Source organism: Asterias rubens, chromosome 1, assembly GCF_902459465.1.
Source record: "Asterias rubens chromosome 1, eAstRub1.3, whole genome shotgun sequence".
Taxonomy (NCBI): domain Eukaryota; kingdom Metazoa; phylum Echinodermata; class Asteroidea; order Forcipulatida; family Asteriidae; genus Asterias; species Asterias rubens.
In genome coordinates this window covers 25,014,554-25,038,144 of record NC_047062.1, presented here as the reverse complement: position 1 = coordinate 25,038,144, position 23,591 = coordinate 25,014,554, and the positions used below count along the sequence as shown (strand labels likewise).

General features: G+C 38.8%; 1 protein-coding gene across 1 annotated transcript in view; it reads right to left on the bottom strand.

Annotated features, from left to right (window-relative positions):
• Positions 1-3,689: 3,689 nt before the first annotated feature.
• Positions 3,690-23,591, bottom strand: part of LOC117289698 (kinetochore-associated protein 1-like) — a 65,831-nt gene continuing 45,929 nt past the window's right edge. The window contains exons 38-63 of the mRNA XM_033770977.1: positions 23,373-23,501; positions 22,565-22,681; positions 21,851-21,963; positions 21,636-21,728; positions 21,404-21,496; positions 21,172-21,264; positions 20,855-21,032; positions 20,433-20,516; positions 19,590-19,685; positions 18,140-18,230; positions 17,815-17,873; positions 16,545-16,841; positions 15,711-15,921; positions 14,440-14,564; positions 14,029-14,105; positions 12,914-12,983; positions 11,947-12,062; positions 11,048-11,183; positions 9,789-9,884; positions 9,233-9,344; positions 7,896-7,959; positions 7,250-7,379; positions 6,072-6,161; positions 5,180-5,325; positions 4,383-4,491; positions 3,690-3,883 (exon numbers count right to left, since the gene is read on the bottom strand). Coding sequence (XP_033626868.1) covers positions 3,803-3,883; positions 4,383-4,491; positions 5,180-5,325; positions 6,072-6,161; positions 7,250-7,379; positions 7,896-7,959; positions 9,233-9,344; positions 9,789-9,884; positions 11,048-11,183; positions 11,947-12,062; positions 12,914-12,983; positions 14,029-14,105; positions 14,440-14,564; positions 15,711-15,921; positions 16,545-16,841; positions 17,815-17,873; positions 18,140-18,230; positions 19,590-19,685; positions 20,433-20,516; positions 20,855-21,032; positions 21,172-21,264; positions 21,404-21,496; positions 21,636-21,728; positions 21,851-21,963; positions 22,565-22,681; positions 23,373-23,501 — 3,006 coding nt within the window. The 3' untranslated portion in view covers positions 3,690-3,802. The remainder of the gene's footprint in view (positions 3,884-4,382; positions 4,492-5,179; positions 5,326-6,071; positions 6,162-7,249; positions 7,380-7,895; positions 7,960-9,232; positions 9,345-9,788; positions 9,885-11,047; positions 11,184-11,946; positions 12,063-12,913; positions 12,984-14,028; positions 14,106-14,439; positions 14,565-15,710; positions 15,922-16,544; positions 16,842-17,814; positions 17,874-18,139; positions 18,231-19,589; positions 19,686-20,432; positions 20,517-20,854; positions 21,033-21,171; positions 21,265-21,403; positions 21,497-21,635; positions 21,729-21,850; positions 21,964-22,564; positions 22,682-23,372; positions 23,502-23,591) is intronic.

Below are 23,591 nucleotides of genomic sequence, written 5' to 3'. Positions count from 1 at the left end.
CCTTTCATGTTCTTGAGAAATTCTGATCCCGCATGCGTTTCTGAATGGGACGCACGTGATGTATCAAGCTGGACTTCATCCGTACATTCAGCGTTGAATTTGGTTCAGGGTATCTGACTAGGTATCAAAATAGGAATCGCGCCCTCTGTTGGCGGATTGTAGAGTCTCCCGCGAAAAGTTAATGAGTTGTACTAATTGATGTACCTGCTGTATGATTTTGATTAATTCTGGTTAAAAATACCAAGCGCAACAGAATAAACAATGAAATAAAACAAACATTATCCCCAATATATGAACCACACCACATCACTATCTAAGAAAGAAACCCCTTCCCACTACTAAATAAAAATCGCTTTAAATTTGTCATAAATCCCTAGAACATTACAAAAGTTGTCACTCACAAATATGCAAAACAACAAAGACATAGTATTATTATATGATTTTGTTTAACCATAATAATGCTGGAAAATAGTTTTTGCCCCAAGCTATTTTATGTTTAAATTGTCTTTTCATGTGTGTCCTCAATGCATTTTGTAATTTTTAACCACAGGGGTAAGTTTAATAAAAAAAACAAGAGGGAGTAAAAAGTTATGTTTTAGTTGCTGCTGGGGGATAAGCAAATTTGTTTTGGTTTGAAGTTTCTAATTCTAGATTCGCTGGCAATTCTTGGATATTTTAACTGGCGTCAGGCGAGAGCAGACAAGTGAAGGAGACCATTGCAAATACGCCTAAATCGAACAATAACGTTTTGTCACAAACTTCCATTCTGCGCCTCTTCAATTTCACCGACTGTATGTAGCAAATTTTCCCCAATTTTAAAGTTCGATATATATGAAATATCTAGTTTAACTTAATGAACGTTTTTTTTTAGAGGGGGGGGGGGGGGGTGGGGGGTGAGCCTTCTAAATTCATCAACACTATTATAAACGCCAGATAACCTACAAAATGTTCAAAACTAAGGTGTTGTCCAACAAGCGCCCCAGATATCCGTTGTCACAATGCAATCGGCAATTTGCTATGAAAAATCATCAATTTGAAGCATTATAACAAATTATCGTGAGTACAATGAAACTGCCTGATGTTACATCGAGAAGCAAGACAGATGCAATTTTCAAGCTATTTTGTTGTGTTTAGTACAACAAATGGCTCACATATGATAGTAAATAAAACAGATTCCAGAGTCTAGGTTTTGATTCAGTGTCATTATTTTTTATTAATGAGGACAAACAAATACAGCAGACATTCTTTTTACTTGCTTCGCTACATACCAAGGTTTCCATTTACAAATCTCAATGAAAGAGGCCTAATTATCTGGTCAAATATTCATTTCAATATCAAAAGTTATTATATCAAAATATTAATTCAATTGCCAAAACAAAAAACATGCTAGTACTTATAAAAACTCACTGACAAACAAAACTCAAACTTTTTAGGAAAAGTTTGTGTCAAAATTAAAGGTTACTTTTAATTAAATAAAATCTACCCCTGTTAATTCTTTGCTGTAAAGAAAAAAGAAACAAACCAAGGCTGGATTTATGGCATAAATAAATATCAGTAAATTTCATTAAAAACCTTAACCAAAAAGAAAGTGAAATTCAGTTGTAAAAACAAAGGAGAAGGAAGTTTAACAAATTTTCTTACATGAATTATGCTTTGTTCTTGATAATTTTGTCTGGAAGTTTAAGAAATTGGAATGTTACATGTTAGTAATTGTACCTTGTCCATGTACACATTTACATTCTTTTAATAAAAGTCTTTTATAGTGCATGTATCTACCAAAAAGGTACTCACAGTGCTGAGTATACATTTTATACAGAAAGATAGGTTATTGAAGTTATGAATTCTGAGACCCAATTATCAGCAGCCACAGCCAGGAACACCGGGGCGAACCCCTTCTCTTTTCAATAAGTGCACTTGGTTCTTTTACATGCATTACACAACACATGGGACCAACGGCTATATGCCCATCCGAAGGACGAAGCAATGGTTAAGTGTCTGGCTTAAGGACACAAGTGTCACATCATGTCATAATAGTGTAACTGGTTGTGTTTATTATTAAACCTATACGTATGTCTACTTGATAAATATTCTAATAGATTTATATCATTAAATATCTACATGTACAGAAAATGTGTTTTTCCAATTGTCCAAAACCACTGAAATTCCTTCACTTTGTTATCGAACATAAGATATAATATCCTGACTTGTCTACACATTATGATGGTTATTTACAAGTTCTTTATATTAGAAGAAGATGAGTTTAAAGGGAAGGTACACTATTGGTAATTGTCAAAGACCAGTCTTCTCACTTGGTGTATCTCAACATATGCATAAAATAACAAACCTGTGAAAATTTGAGCTTAATTGGTCGTCGGAGTTGGGCGAAAAAACACCCTTGTTGGACGAATGTGTGTGCTTTCAGATAGGAATAAAAGACTTCTAGCTAGAAGTCTTTTATTATTTTAGTGAGAAATTACCTCTATCTCAAAATCTATGTTACTTCAGAGGGAGCCGTTTCTGACAATGTTTTATACTATCAACAGCTCTCTAATGCTCGTTCAAGTCAGCTTTTAAGTTAACATTTGTTTTGAGTAATTACCAAACGTGTGCCTTCTGTGTGCTGTCAAAAAAAAATCCATCCAATATTACATCCCTGAAAAATCTTCCAACCACTCCACAACAAAATGAAAACAAAGTAAAACCAATTAACATTTTCATTTTCTGTAATGTAACTCTGCTATAAAAAAAAGAGAAAAGATTATGCTTTTTTTGTATAATGTATTTTCATTTTATGGTTTGGGATATATAAAATCTTAGTTCAGAAAAAATGCTTGCAGAAGTTCTACTTTGTAAATGTGTAACAACAAATTTAAACGTTATTGCAATACACTGATCCATTAGGCTCCGTCCAAGGTGCACATTTGAGCAAGAACACGTGAGCCTCTCCAATGCCATTCTGCACAACTCTGCCGCCCGCACCAAGCATTATGCGCACGCATGTCAGACTTTATTTTGTCGGACTTTTGGTGGCGCAATGGGTTGTGATTGGTCAATATGCAATGGGGCAGAGCTTAATGGATCGGTCTATTCTCAAACAGGAAATTATTAAGAAGGAAATGTTACCTGACATAAGTAGGATTTGAAACTTTGCATGGTGGAAATACGATATAGAAAGGTTTGTGGTAAAACATGTACCTACTGAATTGGGGTGGTTCTGAAAAGAACCGTTGGTTTCAACTCGACGTTTTGATCAATATGCTCTGATTGTCTTCTGGAGAAAAGAAAGACATCCAAGCAGGAAGACGATCAGAGCATACTGATCGAAACGTTGAGTTGAAACCAACGGTTCTTGTCAGAACCACCCCAACTCATTAGAGATAGTCATTACATGATGTTACCGCAAACCTTTCTTTACCTGACATAAATTAAAGACACTGGACACTATTGGTAATTGTCAAAGACCAGTATTGTCACTTGGTGTATTTCAACATATGCATTAAAAACCTGTGAAAATTTGAGCACATGAAGTTGTGTGCTTTCAGATGCTTGATTTCGAGACCTCAAAATCTAATTCTGAAGTCTCGAAATCAAAGTCGTGGAAAACAACTTCTTTCTCAAAAACTACGTCGCTTCAGAGGGAGCCGTTTCTCACAATGTTTTATACTATCAACCTCTCCCCATTACTCGTTACCAAGTAAGGTTTTATGCCAATAATTATTTTGAGTAATTTACCAATAGTGTCCAGTGCCTTTTTAAAGAGGTTTAAGAGAAAGTCCAGAGAGTCCTTGCTTGGATGTCATCTTCACAACGTTGCATCCCCATTGCAGTGTGATTGGGATAAGGCTGGCATCAAATCACTCATATCATGATGCTCCATGTATGCCTTGTGGTAGAAATAGAAAGAAAGTTTGAGATAAAATAACAGCAACCGGTTAGGTTGTTGAACACTAGAGGAAGGGAACAAACTTCATCTTCCAAAAACCAATGAAGTACAATGTACTATCCCTTCAAGTTTAAAGGCAGTGGACACTATTGGTAATTACTCAAAGTAATTATTAGCATAAAACCTTTCTTGGTAACGAGTAATGGGGAGAGGTTGATAGGATAAAACTTTGTGAGAAACGGCTCCCTCTGAAGTAACGTAGTTTTCGTTACGTCTCGAAATCAATCATCTGAAAGCACACAACTTCGTGTGGCAAGGGTGTTTTTTCTTTCATAGTTATCTCGCAACTTCGACGACCAATTGAGGTCAAATTTTCATAGGTTTGTTATTTTATGCGTATGTTGAGTTACACCAAGTAAGTGAGAAGACTGGTCTTTGAAAATTACCAATAAAGATTGTCCAGTGTCTTTAAGTACTAAATTTACTGCACAATACATACCCTGAGCTGCAGCATGTCAGATGTAGGAGCAGAGCCAGTAGCCAGAGCACTTGGGGAGCCAGGATTGTGACTGTAGTATACCTTCACCAGACGAGCTGCATCACTGAATCTTAAGGGTAAATCACAAATGCATAAAAGTGTCAAGGATTTACCAGAGCAGAGTGCAAGGACTTATTAGACCTTACATGTATGCATCGACGCCATCGGTCAGTAACTACCAACTTCGGAGGTAAACCGTTATGAAACAATGGATACACACAGATTTGTACGCGTTGCGCACAGGGTTGTCAAATGAACAGCCTCTTTATTGACCTCTAGGCGAGGGCGCCCTACTCAAATGACATCATATGCACAAGGTCTATACCTAAATGAAGGGACAAACTTGTAAACCCAACAACATGATTGTCTGAGAATGTAATGTAGAAAAACAACACAATAAATAACACAAACAGGAAACCACAAGAAAAAAAGAAAGACACAAAAGACAAAGTTGTAACAAATAAAGTTGGGTGAGGGGTCTAGTGCACCAGACTCAAATTATTGGTCTGGCCATGTCATCAGGGCCAATTTCGTAGAGCTGTATACTCAGTACTTATAAATATGCCTGTGATTTTTTTCGGGTTAGGAATGAGTATACAGTGCTTACACACATTGGTGTACATGGGTAAAACCAAAATGAATATTATGTATCTCGATGCAAATTTACCATCTATTTAATCAGTTGCAGTACCCGCTGTTAAAACATAGGATTCAGTTCGGGTAGAAGAGAAAACAATTGACTAAACAGTAGTTCTTACCTCTTTGCGATGAGCGTTTTCCTAAGCAGGTCCTCTATGCTGTCTTCAGTCACTAGGTAGTTGATTAGTTCAGGGAAGTGTGGGGTGGCTAACACAGTGTCATAGCTACCCTTCTGCTTTATATAATGGAATACAGTTGCCTTAATCTATAAAAGAGAGGAGAAAAAAAAAACAGCTATGTTATCGAGCATGGCTGGGGTGTCGTGGCCGACCGGATAAGAGCACCGAATTCAAGCTCTGGTGATTCTGTTCAGCAGAGTGTGGGTTCGACTCCAGGTCCTGACACTTGTGTCCCTAAGCAAGACACTTCACTATAATTGCTTCTCTCCAACCAGGAGTAAATGGGTACCTGTGAGGGCAGAAATGGTTCTTGTGATTGATTTAGCCGAGTAGCCCACATTTGTTGCACACGGCTGTATACTCTCCAGGGAACTGCGATAGTTTAAGGAATGATTTAAGGCCCAGTGACCAGGGGTCATAATGTCGGAGCGCCATGAGCGTCACTGCGTGACGGACCTGAGCACTTTATAAGAAGCCATTATAATTATTAAAAAAAGAAGTCATTATTATTAGGCAGTGTTGTCATTAGTCACTTGGTTGTTTTAACTCAGGAAAATGAGCAAATATCTTGATCAAAAGCCCCCTTCACTTGCACCTTAGTTATGACTAATGAGTAAAGTCTGCTGTGAGGAGAAGCTTAATGACAAAACTGTAATTGTGATAACAAAGTTTCCAGTTAAAACCAAACTCTTGAGCTCAAAAGTACGGCCAATTGGTCTTGTGATACATACAGAGGCAAAAGGAAATGTTTTTTCGTAACGAGCAAACTCGATTGGCTAACGGGGTTGAATTAAATTCCAGAAGAAGACAAAACTGGTTTGAGTGGACTTACTCTCTCTGCGGCTGTGAGAAGTTTCTTCTGTTTTTGGATGCTTGCTATTTCATCTAGTATTGCAAGGTGGCGATTTCCACTTAACAGCGCCTACAAGTAACAAAAAAATACAAAACATTAAAAAAATAAATATAAATTTTGGTTTTTACCCATACACCGATGTGTGTTAGCACTGTACACTCAGTACTTTCCCGAAACCTTAAAAAAAGGTTTAATAGAGATATATCTCTTATTGTTATCTAAAGACACACCAACATTGGTACAACCATTCAAATGGAACCTGAAGAATTTCAGATTTGTAGCTTTCTGTGCGCAACTACTTTTTGTTGTTGTATGGAAAATATCAGCATGGCTACTATTGCAATACAGGCATGTTATGGTATTTATGTTTACATCCAAAGTTGACAAAGCACAGCATTTTGGTTCAGTTCCCAGAATGCCAACAACAGTTATGATAGTTGAGGCATGAATGGGACCAAACTATTTTCCTGGTCACCTTAGTTACAACAAGCACATTCAAGGGTGGTTGGGTTGGCATAGTGGTATCTTTCCTCGCCTTCCGCCTCTAAGACCCCAATTCGAATCACGCCAGGGCCACTATGTGGATTGTGTTCCAAGACTGCGTGGGTTTTCCCTGGAATATTTCTCGGAGGTTTTCCTCACAAATATAAAACTGAAACTGTCTTCCTTGTCTTTCTTCCATGGGGTTATTGGCTAGCATAGCGATTAAGTATGCTTCTATAGTAGGCCTTGGTTTCACAACCACAATTAATAAGGCACCTTATCAAAACTTAACCCGGACAACTTGTGGAAGTGTTTTCCCGAAACCATTTGGGAACAACTGTGGCTCCCAGTAGATAGCAAATCTAAGTGTGTGCGGTTTAACCAACATTAAACAAATGACCCAGAGAACTTTCCTGAAAACTTTTCCTGGAGTTTATACAGAATGCACAATATTTTGTTGAGGGATAGCAAATTGGCTCTGGGGAAACTTTTCCGCAAGTTATCCGGGAAAAGTTAAGATAAAGTGCCTAAGTGAAATGGAATGAAAGACAGTTCTCTACTAATCCTAGAAATTCTCTGACTTTCTAAAATAAGTTGCACTGACTTTTCCTGGAGTGACGAAAGAGACACTCTGAAGATAAAACCCTGTTATGAGAGCAGGAGAAAACACTCACCTCGATCTGTTTGTCTCTGTGCTGTGTGTCAGTTATATACATGAGACATCCTACAGCAAAGGCATACATCTCTACCTTCATAAACTGCCTGCATGGTTCCATCATATCTAGATCATGTATTATGGGACACCTGATGAGGAAGAACAACACACACAATGGCTTTAGTCTCTAGCACCTCTTATGGATGTTTGTTATACTAAGCGATATCCGAATCCTGCAATACATTGCCTTTTTTGTACAAAAACTCTAAGATTCCACCAAGTTTTTGTTTAATGAGATGCCGCCTCACATTACAAGGCTGGATGGCCAATGCAGGGTGAGGGTTATACTGATTTGAGCTGGCTAACCAAAACATCTTCCATCAGAAACACATTGCCACCTACTCCTGGCGCTAGAACGGGGTTACCCCCTTCACAGTCTGTAAGGATGTAGGCATGGGTATCATCCCCTCGGAGCGTGGCTGGTAGAACAGAATGCAAAACCTTCCCAACATTTTAAGAAGCAATTATAGTTAAGTGACATGCTCAAGGCCACAAGTGCCATGACCAGGTATCAAACTCACCCTTGGAAGTGGTAAAAGTTTAATTTCAGCGATATTATCGAAACTGGTAAAAACTTCAACCACCGAATTGATTGATTGACTGACCTTTGTAAGAGAGCTGCTGACTCTCTGCATGCTTCCTCTTGCTCCTCAGATAGAGGGGGACAAACTAAAAGAAATGACAATGTGGACATGAGTCAACTTGGAATATTAATAACAATAACTGTACACATGCAAAGTGCCTAACGCCTCTTAAAGCCATTGGACACTTTCGGTACAGAAAAAAACCTAAAAGTTCACAGATTCACAAATAACTTACAGAAGGTAATAGAGAAAGACTTCTCTTGAAATATTATTCCATGAAATACCTTACTTTTTGAGAAAACATTAAAACAATATCAATTCTCGATTTCGAGAATTACGGATTTATTTTAAACACATGTCATGACACGGCGAAACGTGTGGAAACAAGGGTGGGTTTTCCCGTTATTTTCTCTCGACTCCAATGACCGATTGAGCCTAAATTTTCACAAGTTTGTTATTTTATATAGAAGTTGTTATACAGGAAGTGTGGGCCTTGGACAATACTGTTTACCGAAAGTGTTCAATGGCTTTAAAGAAAGTCTCTTAGTGATGAAGAGAATGTGGAGTTCATATCATATGGTGACAGCGTATGAGTTGTCAAGAGTGAATGGAGTGTCACTAGGCAAGTGGCATTTGGGTCTACCACTCTGAGGGATTGAGTAACGTTTCATTATTGACTGAGTTTACTTAGGAGCTGAATCTCGGTGAGTTTGATTGAGATCTCACTATCACTGACATGACTGAGCTGTTAGAGATCGCATAATCAGTAAGTGAAATTAAGATCTCACTACCAATGGAATTGATATCTCATTATCACCGGTTGTGATTGAGATCACACTAAAAGTGAGTGTGATAGAGATCTCACTAACAGTGAGTAGAATTGGTATCTCACTATAACTGTGTGGGATTGAGATCACAATATCAATGAGTGTGATAGAGATTTCAGACTGTGTGAAATCTGGATCTCACTGTCAGTGAATGGGATTGCCATCCCACTATGAGTGAGTGGAATCAGACTATGGCTGAATGTGATTGGGATCTACTCTACTTACCTGTTGTGAATGATCTCACTGTCAGTGAATGGGATTGCCATCTCACTATGAGTGAGTGGAATCAGACTATGGCTGAATGTGATTGGGATCTACTCTACTTACCTGTTGTGAATGATCTCACTGTCAGTGAATGGGATTTCCATCTCACCATGAGTGAGTGGAATCAGACTATGGCTGAATGTGATTGGGATCTACTCTACTTACCTGTTGTGAATGATCTCACTGTCAGTGAATGGGATTTCCATCTCACCATGAGTGAGTGGAATCAGACTTAGGCTGAATGTGATTGGGATCTACTCTACTTACCTGTTGTGAATGGAGCGAGAAGCACACTCTTCCAGACTCTAGGCAGGCATTGTAACTGCCATAGCTCTGGTATCTCAGCTAGTGATACCAGCACATGCCGCAGGTAATCCAACTGCACATAAGAAATAGACAGAGAGAACCAAAGGGAGAGGTACACTATGTTTATACATGTTAGTGTGAAATTAGAGAATCTTGCTTTTCAATATGAGAACTAGCCATCCTGTACACACCGCACTGACCCTAATTAAGAAGTAAGTTACATGCTACAAACGAAAAAGTCACCACAGTACGATACTACAGCTTGAACAGTGCCCAATCAGTGTGGAGTAATAAGATAGTCTCAAGGAACACCTAAAAAGCGTTTCAGAGTTCTACAAACTCTGGCAAATAGTACAGGAACGTGCCCTAAAGTTGAAAAAAAAAACTACTCTATTTGGAAAGGTTTTCTATAAAGATCTCTACAAACTGTACAAATTTAAAATGTTGATGTAATATACAAATACAATGGAACCTTATCAATCACAAACTTGAAAGCAAGACGACGAGTGTTTCTTACCATGCCAAATTTGAGCAGTTGTTGTAAGACACTATTCCAGAGCCTCGGATCATGAACACTGTAGTCAAGACATAGATCAGCAATCAGTCGCACAGCCTGCAACCAAATCAAGTAAACATACATCATACATCAATGACACAGAAAAAGCAAACAGAAGTAATTGCAAAATATTACTGAAGATATTTGGTATTTTGTTCGACGCAATGTCATCAATGTGTTATCTCAACCCTGTTTCATTAAGAACCATTGCTTCAACCAAAAAGGGATTAAAATAACATTTGTTACCTGTAAAACCTGCTACTTCATATATCAAACAAAAGCTTCACATCTTACTGGAGAAGCCAGAGTGCCAGATATCCATAGTTGGATAACAATGTGTATACACAGAATTTGCTGCAGGGTAAACAATGTCTTTTGCAAAATATAGGGGTGAGACTACTTTCTGAAATTGGGAATCCAAATTTTAGTTGGTATAAAGAATTGATGGCCTTTCCATCTTTCAGTTAACCCCTGTACTAAAAGATTCTAAAGAGCTTCTTGGAACAGTATCATTGGCGCTAGATAAAGAGGGTTAGACAAAAACATTTCTCTTCAGCTGAAGAAAATAGCATATATTTGCTTTACCAAACACAGATTCAGATAATAGTCTAAACAGTTCTCATCTTGAAAGCATATTAGTCCAGATGCGAAGAACAAAATGTCTCCTGCTCCTTCCCGAGCTACTACTTTTCACAATGCCGGCTTTAAACTTTGCTCTGAAAGAGGCTGAGCCATAATTATTGTTCAAAGGCGGTACTTCTATGAGGGGAAATGTAAATTTGTACTGTAACTTTGCAAAGGCACTACAGCAAAAGCACAGGGTCAATTTCATAAAGCAGTCAAGCAGAAAATACTACTTGAAAAATTGAAACCTGTTTCTGTTCAGCTATACTTTTCTCTGCTTAAAATATTTTTGTGCTTACAGGCTTTATTAATTGGGCCCTGGGCACCACGGCAATACACCGATCCACTAAGCTCCGCCCCATTGACCAATCACAACGCAACGAAGGTCCGACAAATAAGGTCCGACATGCATGCGCGTATCTTGGCGCGCGCGACAGAGTTGTGCAGAAAGGCATTGGAGAGCCCCACTTGGTCTTGCTCACACGTGCGTTGTGGGTGGAGCCTACTGGATCGGTCTGTTGCAGTGGGTGCCGTGTGTTATTTCAAGGCTTACAGTGGATCATACTGCAGAGTGTACTCTACTAAGCAATTCTTACCCTTGGTTCATGATTATAATGTTTCCATAAGCCTCGTACCAAACCCTGCTTGTTAGACGTAGTAAAGACGCTAAGATCCATGGACGTATTCAAAGATTCAAACTCCATTAGGAAGATCAGACTCTGCATAAACTCTCTGTGAATTAACCACACAACTGGAAATGAATACCAATCTCTATTTAATCGAGAGGGACAAGGTTTATTCCCAAATCACCTTCAAAACTTAGTTTTTGCAAAGCTGGTACAAGCACCAAATTCCCTGAACATTATTTATACAGAAAATGCTCTTACACTTGAGACAATGGTGACAACAAAAACTTTCCCCAAACAAAAAAGTTGCAAGTAAATTCTTAAAGTATACTAGTGTGTGAGCTTCTTTTTAAACATCCAGACTTTTTTTTATATAGATAATTTTTGACCTTGCATGATGGAGGATTAATATTTCTTGAAAACTTAATCATTGATGAAATGAATGTACTTTTCCAAATATAAATTATAGCTATTGTAGCCAGGATAAAAATAGATCAACGTTGTTCTAGCCTAGGCTAGCGGTAACACCATGTACATGGAAGTTTCTCGTTATAAGTTGCAGTGGTTCGAGAAAGAATCGATGATGCACCAACTCAACTAGAGTTGGTATTCAACCACTGGGCTTTTTCAGAACCGTCACAACTCACAAAGAGATTTTATATGTGCGTGTACATAATGCAACCACAAACATTACTAGATCATATCTCAACCATGCAAAGCTAAAAATCCAACTTATACGATGAAAGGTGACAAAACTTCCACAGTTTCTTTAATGTCATTCTGTTGACTCTAACATTCACAAACACCAGGCATCCTGGATTAGCTAACAGTAGGGAACAGTTATTCGGATGTTTGTTTTTTCTTCCTACCGAATACTATCCACTGGTTTTTCAGCTACCATTTCAATCAGCTTGGTGTTGAGTAGACTGAAGAGACAACGTAAAGCACGCACTCGACAAGCATTGCTGATCTTACTGGATGCTTGCTACAGGACAAGAATGAACACAACATCATAATTTTGTAATAATAAACAAATGTTTCACTTGCCTCATAAACAACAGGAGTACATAAATGTTGATTAATACAAAGCTTTGTACAACTGATGAAACATTATTACACTTGGTATTTTGGAAAATCTTATTAATTGAAATAGAACTGAGAATACTGAGCTCGAGTACACTCTGTATTATGCTGTAGGCATGGCGTACTGACATACTGTGACCACGTATGCATAGAAAGTTTATACACATGACACGTGTGTAAGGTAAAATAAAGAGGGAAAACATTTGATGGGAAAATTTTCAAAGGTTATATTGTTTTTAGCATAACTCTGTAAATGCTGCACATGCGTCTAACAGTGAAGTACTACCCCTAATTTCAGGGGTAAGAGTCATTGCAAAAAAATAATGGTCTTTAAACTAGGATCCACTTTAAGGGGAACAGTGTTCTCAGTGCTGGAAAAGTAGTCAAAAAAACAGATTTTGTTATAGGAAAACAACAGCTACTTTTCCACCAGGTAGATTAAAAAGCTTGAAACTTGTCATCCATGTGATTTAGTCAAGGTGATACAGTCAGTGCAAATCAATGGACTCTTCCCATGAAACATGCTAATTACATTCAGGCATGCGTACATACCCTATTGGTTTGCAAACGTCATAGAGTTGTGTACTAAGCAGACGCGCAAACCCATCAGTCATTAGCCATGTACAAAACAGTGCGATGTTTCCTTATTTTTGCCAACCAAAATGTAAGTGCCGACGCGCTATGTGGAATTTACATATTTCATGGGAAGGGTATATTACTTCAGTTTTAGAAAAATTGCCAAGATAGACAAACCTTGTAAGCAAAGTTAAGGAGAAAGAGAGCACTACCCTTGAAGTCATTGAACTGAAGGAGAAATTTCACCCTGAAACAAAAGCACATAAAGGTTTGCATGGTGGACGGAATGATAATCTAAAATTTGTTTGCGGTGACACCACTCTTTTGAGTGACGGTGGCTCTGAGAAGACCCAAAGAATTCAACAACCTTCCGGACGTATAACTCTGTCTGTCATCAGACACTGCAGATTCAAAGCATAGACATTGAATTAAAATAACTAGATCGGCTGCACGTACATACGTGGGTTCTGGCATGGGGGCAGCCATTAGCCTATCTCCAACGTTCATGCAAACCAGCATGTGACTTTTAGCGCGTCCATAGTGGTTTAAGGCCTATCTTCCACGTCCATCTCCAGTGCGTTAAACCCAGCACTTGACTTTTTAGCGCGGCCATGAAGAACCAGGAATGTTTGTTACGCGCGGACGATCTAGGTGTTATATTCTATATCTAGGATTCAAACTGGGTCTGAAGGTTGTAATTGAGAGTGCAATGAGTTGCATGTGCTGGATGCGTTGGGCTAATAAAGCACATAGAGTTTATGTGGCATCTTGAAAGCAAATATTGCTTTACAAATATTGACAGCTTTTAGTGCCAGGGTTATAAAGTACAAATGACAAGGTGATCCTCGGCTTTTTTTTTCTTTTTTTTTCTGGAAAAAACGGAATGCTCCAGGGATCACAGAGGAAGTCAGAGTGTTAACTTTCCCAAACATCCTGTCGATAACTAGAGCAATCTAGTCGAAATGTTGAGACCAATTTAAGAACTGACTCCGCTGTGGTACAGTTTGTTACGATACTATAAGCTGCAGCAGTAGTCCCAGCCTATTTTCTATACCTTCCGCCAGGGTAATAGTTAATTTTCTTTTAAGAACAAACTCCACCTGGCAAGTAGATACACACATGGTGTTACCACAAACCAAATGTATATTATATCCCAAACCAGTGATCTCCACAGGCTTTTTCATTGGGGGTGCAGTATTACCTCATCGGACCGGCAACCATCGGTATGGCGTATGATAATCTTGAACCCATTGAGATCTGATGGGATGAGTAAAGGCTTGTCTATGTCTTACCTGGCTAAGCTCCTTTCTTCTTCAGCTAGCTTGTCTTCTTTGGGGGCTAGGAACGACAGACTGGACAGATCTACCGTCTAAAAGATGGATTGTTTTAATACATTTATGAATTTATTTCTAAAACAAATATATATAAAGAAGACCAATACAGGCATGCAACTGTAACTTCACCAATTTTTTTTTTTTTTAAATGGTAAAACTGAGAAAAAAAGAAGAAGAGGAAATCAGCTGATCCGAGGAAAAGTTGCACGCCTGAGAATAAAGTTTCAAAATACAAACTGAACAAATACAAATTTAAAAAGGGGAACTGTCTGTGGTTCCTTGGTACGAGAGAGACAATAAAATTGGTTCCTTAGAGAGTATTAACATCTCCATCGAAATAAGCAGATGGTCAATGATAAATCCTCTTACCGTGTCCTCAGCAGCCTGCTTGTTGCTGGATGTTGAAGGTAGCCATTTCTCTACTAGATACAGACGAATCTTCTGGATGTTACAGTTGTTCACCTCAGCAATGGCAAAGGCAGCTTCATGGATATCTACCAAAACATGCCATAATAGTATTAATACTTGGTTTTTATATGACAATAATTATAAGCTAGAAGCTAGATCAAGACACTTTACACTTTTATTTATATCGTTGCGGTACCCGCTGCCAAAACATAGGATTCGAACTGCCTCTAGCAACCTCAGGTAGTCTAGTTGGTAAGACACTGCTCTAGAATTGCATGGGTCGTGGGTTCGAATCCCACCCAAGTACTATGCCTGTGATATTTGTTCACAGGACTCAGGAAAGTACTGAGTATACAGTGCTAACACACATCGGTGTATGGGTAAAAAACAAAATCAATACTTTTATCCGTGTTCATCAGACATACTTTGACCATTCCACAGACTTTTCAAAACTCCCTTAAATTAATGCTAAAGTGTTTAAGTTGACACAGTACTGTGTCAGCTCTCTCACGTTTCCAGTTATATGGTCAGTATTTCGCATCATCCAGCAATCTGTTTTAATTTAATTGAGCGGTAAGAGAAGATTGATCTCATTTGTAGTACGGGCAAGTATTCTTCAATACTAAAAACAGGCAGATTTTCTAGTCAGGAATGTACTGTCCTGATGCTGTACTCATCATTAGTCTCAGGTCTGTAGTCCAGTTATTTCAATCAATCAATCAATCAATTATAAATAATTTAAAAAGCGTCTTAATCAACAGTTTGCTCAAAGGCGCTGAGGCACAGAAGAAATAAAAAGTCATTGATGGGCCTCCCACTTCTGAAACAAGTGGGCTTTCAGAAGTGACTTGAAGGATGTTGTTTATACATAATAATAATAAAAATAATAGACATTATTACCCCTGGTCACTGGGCCTTAAATCATTCCTTAAACCATCTCAGCTCCCTGGGGAGTATACAGCCTGTGCGCAATATATGTGCTACTCGGCTAAACCAATCACAAGAACCATCTCTGCCCTCACAGGTACCCATTTACCCCTGGGTGGAGAGAAGCAATTATATTTAAGTGTCTTGCTCAGGGACACAAGTGTCACGACCGGGATTCGAACCCACACTCTGCTGAACAGAATGTAATTTGGATGTTTATTCCAGAGTTATGATCCATACACTTAGAAGGCTCCATCAGCAAAGATTTGGAGCCTTACATCAAGCACTATCCATTTTGTACTCACCCGGCATCCCTCCATCATCCATTGAAACAATCCTCCTCTCGATGCTCTCATGTTCATACAATTTAAATGTTAGCTTAGCTGGCTGGTCCACTAGCTTCAGTAACTCAGGGTCTTCAAGCTGGTACTTATGAAGTACCTGCTCAGTGGCTAGACAACGGCAGACATGGGACAGCTTCTGATGGGTCAACTCAGCCTTCTGCTTCTCGGCACTCTGAAAGAAAACACAGTTGAAATGGAATGAGTTTTTAAATTTGTTGAACGACAGGGAATACTATCTTTTAAAAGCCAAAAATACTGTCACTCTCTGCTCATGTTTTTCTATAATGTTCAAGCATACAATGATCCAGCAAGGCATGGTGGAATAAAATGGTAGAGTGAGACCTGTACATCCATGGGAATGAGATTTTGGTCTGAACTTTGGCAATTCACTTCACGCTGAAGATTCATATACACACCCCTTGAACAGCTATTTGTTCAGCCCATTTTTATATGTATACTTTTATGGGATTTTGCAAGGCAAGATTGCCACTTCAAGGCGAGAGCTACACTTAACTGAATTGGGCTGTTGACCAAATCAACTGTCACTAAGGGCGAGTTGCCACCTCTTCCTGGGCCTAAACAGGGTTAACCCCTTTACAGTCCGTTAGAATGTAAGCATGGGTATCATCACTTGGAGCCTGGCTGGAAGAGCAGAATACACTACCCTCCAAACTTTTTGCGAAGTGCTTTGATCAAGGGCTCAAATGTCATGGCTATTAAAGTCAGGTATTCAAAGATATGGGTGTTGGTGGATTTGTAGTTACTAAGATTGATTTTTTTAACATTACAACTTACATTTTCAGGGCATTTTTCCTTCCATAGACGTGCCAGGAGAACACAAATTTCCAGGGCCATGACTTTGAGTGGTCCCATGGGCAACTCCTTGACGACCACTCTAGCAGTAGCCACAGCCATCTCAGGACTGGAGATACTGAGCAAGAGGCTCTGGACGACCTCCAGGCTTTTCTTGTCCATGCTGCTTCCCTGTCTGTCACCCCCTGCCCCACTGGGTCTGTCAGGGGGTGTGGCATCTGAGCCTGAGCGTTTCATCAGGTTGTTGATGGTAGTTACAAAGAGATGGTCTGTGGGGAGCTGTTGACAAGTGAGGCAAAATGATGAAATCATGCAAGAAAAAGAAAAGAAAGAAGAACAAAACAGTGAAACTGGAATTGCTCTTTGCATTTAATTTAACTGGGAATTACTACACCAGATGGTGGACTGTACTTTTACGAAAAAAGCAGAATTGATTCAAACAAAATCTACTGAAACATAGCCCTTGTTACAGATTATTGCAGTTGAAATAGTTTAGAAGAAGAAAAAGAAACACCTTTGTATTTCAATTTAAATATATATTTTTTACCCTGAAGTAAAACAAGTTACAAATCATTAATACATGAATATGTACATGTCTGTATGGTGATCCTTGTCATTTGATTGGTGGAACTTACTTCACGTGACATTTACTATTACTCCCATCCGCACTGGCGATCAAAAAGACCGATTCGCCCATGGGAAATAGCATTTCCCATTCAACAGTTAGGATCGTCCTTGTTCCCAATGTTTTTGAGCAGTACAGCGCCGCCGCGCCGGCTAAAACAAAGGAGCACCTGTGCAAAAGGTTGTGATACGATCGTGCATTGTTGCCGCTACGTGGCGCTATATGATTTTTGGTTGTCAGTAATTTGTGTGATTTTTCATAATGTTATACTTTTAAAATACATCAAATGAAGGAATATTATCGCTCGGTAAAGTTTGGACTGTTCTCAGTCCAAATTTTACCTTTCGATAATATTCCTCCCATTCCACTCTGAGCCACTCAATATTTGTATAATCACCGACTCGACATAGGATACCATTTGCAGGGAAATAATACATAGCTAAGTTGCTAGAGCATCGGCAGGTTAATCAAGAGGTCGCAGGTTCAAGTCCTGATCTAGTCAGTTTTCTTTGTTCAACCCAAAATCATTTGTAAAATTTACCAAATCAGTTTCCCTTGTGGTTTATTACTTTATATTTTGTCAATAAAATTACTCAATAAAATATCTAATGATATTAAGAATCTTACTTTTAAGAGTTTAGCAACTGGGAGAAGCTGGTGTACTGTGTCCTCATTCAACTCACAAGCTATGAAAAAAATATTACAAATCAGCATTACATTGAGAAATACATTGGAAAAGGTAAGTGAATATATCATGAATGATTAAAAATATACGATCAAATTGTACACCAAATTTAGGAGAATATTGAGGCAATATTATATGCTTCAAGTGTATATTTTGTTTAAAGGAAATAACATGCAATATAAGCTAGCGATGCAAGAACTATACACCAACATTTTTAGTCAATATTTTGAAACTATTTAACCCCTACAAGTCTTGAACTGGACTGACCTAAGATCTTCCACTGTCCTCCTTTCATAAGTGGATGATACGGCAACTTCTCCTTTGACAGCGGTGAGAGGGGAACACTACTTCCAAGTAACTACAAATCAAAAATGTTTTTTTAAAGGTGAATTGTGGGACAGGTTTACCATAATACCGCAAAAAAGTATCTCTTAGAGCTGTTGGACACTTTCGGTACAAAAAAAAAAAAATCACAGATTTACAAATACCATACAGGGATTACAGAAGGTAATGGTGAAAGACTTCTCTTGAAATATTATTCCATGAAATGCTTTACTTTTTGAGAACACATTAAAACAATATCAATTCTCGATATCGAGAACTACGGGTTTAATTTAAACACATGTCATGACACGGCGAAACGTGCGGAAACAAGGGTGGGTTTTCTTCCGACTCCGATAACCGATTGAGCCTAAATTTTCACTGGTTGGTTATTTTATATATAAGTTGGGATACACGAAGTGTGGGCCTTTGGACAATACTGTTTACCGAAAGTGTCCGATGGCTTTAAGTTGTGATATGACTGCTTTGCAAACAATGAGGTTATGAACATTACTGGGTTCCTATAAGCGCTTAATCACACCCTAGAGGCATATCATAACATTTGTAATACTGACAATTACTCTTTGATCATCTTGAGCAGAAAGCTCAAACGAGATGTCTTTATGTTTGATATGGAAAGGTTTGCTCGTTTGGTCGTGATAATTCAAAGTGGACTTGAATAGATTGATCCAGAAAACTTCTTCCATTAGTATATTGACTAATTATTACTGGAAGGTGCACCCGAAGGCCAAATGTCTGATGAAAGTCAAAGTAAAAAAATGCCATCATAAACTGTAAACGAGTTGTTATGCCTTCTGTGTTCGACATGAGCAGATCAAAACACTAATAATAATTAGTAATAATAATTTGGGGGGCTAATCATCCTTACTCGCAGCTAGAGCTGAATTGCGAAGGACGCGGCTACAACGTGTTCAAGAAGCAGGCATGCAAGGGCGCCTTTGGCTGCCAGCCACATCAACCCATTATGACCCTGGAGCACAGCCAAGATCGAAAGTGTTTGATTTTCCCGAGGGAGGAAAACTGGATGTTCTGGAAAACCCTTGTGGCACAGCAGAGAACCAACGTACAACTCAACTCACATATGGCCCCGACCGGGAATCGAACCGGGGGTCACCTTGGTGAGAGGCGAGCGCTTTACGTACACGCCAACCATGCCACCTAATGTGGTTAATGCTAACACAAGGAGGCATGACGCCTTATGCGTGTAGCTTGGTGCAGAACAAAACACACATGTTGTAAGTGCTAACACTGTGTCTTCTGTGTGTCGCTTAGCGCCTTTGAGGACAGTTTGTTGTAGTGGGCAGGTGTCAATAGATCGGTCCATTTTGATTTCTCTGTGTAATTCTAATATTAACAATGAATGATACACATGTACCTGTTGCTCATCTGAGGTGCAGTTGAACATAATCTCATACTCAGATGGTCCAGTGACTCTTGTGTAGTGAGCGAGATATTCCATTAACTGAAATCCCTACAGAATCAAAATAAAACAGAAGAACTTTCAAATAATGGGTATCAAAACAGTTATGTAAAGGTTTGTGGTTATAAGCACTGCCTGACTGGATAGACCATTATAACTATACATTAATGTGTCTTTAAGTTGGTTGAGGGAAAAAATTGGTCAGGAAAGTTAATTTACGTAAAGTACAACTTGAAAGGTATATGAATGACTTTTACTTTAAAAACAGCAAAACTACCCTTTTATTTGTGTACAACCAATAGTTTGAAAACATAAGTTATTTTTGGGTAACAGCGATGTGGAGTTAATCTGTGTTAGAAAAGACACTCTACCCACTCCCTCTTTTCCTCATTTCTTCCAAGAAGTTATTAGTTTCACACGATTGTTAACCCATATATTACTTATTATCTTTTCTAATGTCCCACTACTACACATCTTTTGTGTGATTCTAGAACCAAATGGTCAGCTGCTTTGAAAGTGACTTTCTGTCACTTTTGGCCTTCCCTGCCAGGGTTCTTCGTTTTGCTTGTAATCGTTTTAGTGTACCTACCCTACTGGAGGTTGTGTCCTATGTATCTGCCTGCCAAACCAGGTTCATCAGGATGTTGCTAGGTGTTTTTACATTTTTTTTTATTCTTCTTCAAACTATTGTTTTATTTGTTCATGTAGATCGTTTGACTTCCATTTTTTTGGAAGAAATGTTTGCTAGCGAAAAAAATTAAATGAAATATTTCTACTCAATAGTTTGAAATAACTTACAACATCAGCCAGTTGGTCACCAGGGTTCTCATCTTTGATGCATTTCAAGACAAAGTTCAGTCGAATGTAGTCATAAGAATTAACCTGATGGGGGAATAATCCATTGTGTGTCATTAATCACACTTTCTTTGTAAAGTGATCCCCTTTTTTTCTCTGCCAAACAAATTATTTGCTACATGTACTTAGTCAATGAGCTATAATGAAAACAGAACTGTGGAACAGTCATTATGAAAGTTTCAAAAATACACATATTTAGGCCTTCTTGCAACAGACAGTTTTTACAGACTACTTTCAAGCATCCAACCGCACTGCATGTAAGAGGCAACATTCCACAAGCATTTGGGACTTTTTTCCAACAGTGTTAATGTTACACACTTAGAAATATGCTTGATGTGACAAGGTCTTTCACTTTGATGTCCTACCTTATCCAGGATTGTGTTGAGTCCGGCGACCAGCGAGTCCTTATTGCCAACCTCTCTGATGATACTGAGTACTTTGGCTTGGTCCACATCAGGAGGTATATCACTGGGTGCGACTGGGGGTAGGAGAAGCCTCTCTAGGTACATCAAGAGGGCTTCATCCTCCTCTAGATTGAACGCACTGTGGAATGGGATAATCAAGACATATTAGGAGGTATATAACTGGGTGTGACTGGGGGTAGGAGAAGCCTCTCTAGATACATCAAGAGGGCTTCATCCTCCTCTAGATTGAACGCACTGTGGAATGGGATAATCAAGACATATTAGGAGGTATATCACTGGGTGTGACTGGGGGTAGGAGAAGCCTCTCTAGGTACATCAAGAGGGCTTCATCCTCCTCTAGCTTGAATGCGCTGTGGAATGGGATAATCAAGACATATTAGGAAGTATATCACTGGGTGTGACTGGGGGTAGGAGAAGCCTCTCTAGGTACATCAAGAGGGCTTCATCCTCCTCTAGCTTGAATGCGCTGTGGAATGGGATAATCAAGACATATTAGGAGGTATATCACTGGGTGTGACTGGGGGTAGGAGAAGCCTCTCTAGGTACATCAAGAGGGCTTCATCCTCCTCTAGATTGAACGCACTGTGGAATGGGATAATCAAGACATATTAGGAGGTATATCACTGGGTGTGACTGGGGGTAGGAGAAGCCTCTCTAGGTACATCAAGAGGGCTTCATCCTCCTCTAGCTTGAACGCACTGTGGAATGGGATAATCAAGACATATTAGGAAGTATATCACTGGGTGTGATTGGGGGTAGGAGAAGCCTCTCTAGGTACATCAAGAGGGCTTCATCCTCCTCTAGCTTGAACGCACTGTGGAATGGGATAATCAAGACATATTAGGAAGTATATCACTGGGTGTGATTGGGGGTAGGAGAAGCCTCTCTAGGTACATCAAGAGGGATTCATCCTTCTTTAAAAGTTCAATATCTTACCTGCAGTAATTTTTGATCAAGTTGATATCAGTCTCTGGGTGTTTGACTATCTGTGGTAGTAGCATCCTCTTATGCTGAGTGTCCTGGGCATTGAAGACTTCCTTGAAGGAAATCTAAAAGAAACACACCGTTCAAATCAAATGAAACAAATCAGTATTGGTGAGTTTTTTTAAAGAGATGGTACAATGTTGTGGATGTGACTTCATTTACATCCTTCTGCCTTAAAAGATAGGTATATGTTTGGTTATCACTCTTAAAATTAACGACAATGAAAACTTTGGGTTAAAAGCCTACAACAGCTTTTGATAGTATGGAGCATTTTGAGAAATGTTTCACTTCATAGTAAAGTGGTTATGTAAAAAGATATAAATTTTGTATGCTCCAACAGTTGAATCTGAGAAGCGTTACTGTCAGTATCATTTCTCAGATTGTTTATTCCTATTACAATTTACTTTTTGAAGTTCTCACATTGTATATATCTTTGTGGAGTGCTTTTCTTAGAGATAATTATAAGCATGTTGGTCATCTATGATGTATTTGTTCATCTATACAATGGGCTTTCTTATGATGTGTGGATCACAAAAACTGTGACATTGAAAGCATGTTTATTGATCCGTGATAAGGTTGGCTTAATAGTCAATCTTGAGGCAATCTTCAAAATGACGATTTAGCAAACATGTTGATCTACATCTTCAGATGGGCTCAAATACTAACCTTGAGTTTACCTAAGCGATGGCCCCATGTAGCGTCTGTCTCTAGTTTCTGACACATCTGTTCTACCATGGGTTCCTTGTGGAGTCGCCCCAGTTCACATCCAACTTTGGCAATCGCCTTCATCACATACAAGGAGAATCAAACAAATAATTTATTTCTGTAAGGTTGAACGGGGCAGTGAATTAGTACAAAAAGGACTTGGAGACTATACACTCAGTTTATAAGGTAAATTGTGCCATCTGCGAACCGACAGAAAGCAACACTTCTATTTTTTGTTCTTTCCACAAAAAACTAAGCTGTGGAATTTTTCCCAAGAATTTTTTTTATACAGAGTTTTGATCTCTGGTTGATCCTCCTGAGAGTAGGAAATGCACTGTGGTATATTAAATGACAACAATATACATCATAAAGTGTAATTGTTAATATGAAAAAGTTAACAAACGAGGGTCAACGCCTGTCAGTAGGGCCTTCCCTTGTAGTAAACAATCAGATTTATAAATAACAGACATGACGCCTGGCTCTTGGAGAAAGGTAGGACAGTTTTTATTGAGTACGGCTGACATACATGTTTATGGTTTAATAGACCACTCAGGCTTTTTATGGTCATGTTCTCTGTATCAAATAACAGTGCTGAATGCTACTATTCATTTTACAAAAAGGAACCAGACTATTTCTCCTTCAAGCTTCATTTTAGTTGCATTGATTTGAAAGGGAGAAAATCAAGATGGCTGCACCATGATAAAGTCTATAACCTCATTGCTAAGGAAATCAAGACTTGAAAATTAAATTGGAAACCAGAATCTCTTACCAGGACTTTTTGATAGTGGTGGCCAGCACTGGCAGTCAGGCTCTTGAGTTTCTCCAGAGCACTGGGCTTAGGCAGTACACAGGCAAAGCTGAGCGCTAGATGGTGGTCTACACGGCGACTTCCAAATACCTGGGTAATTCAACAAAACAAAAATGAGTAAGATTTGAAGCTTTGTAAGTACCATAAGAAATAAGTTTGTGGGTGACAGCCCTATTAATA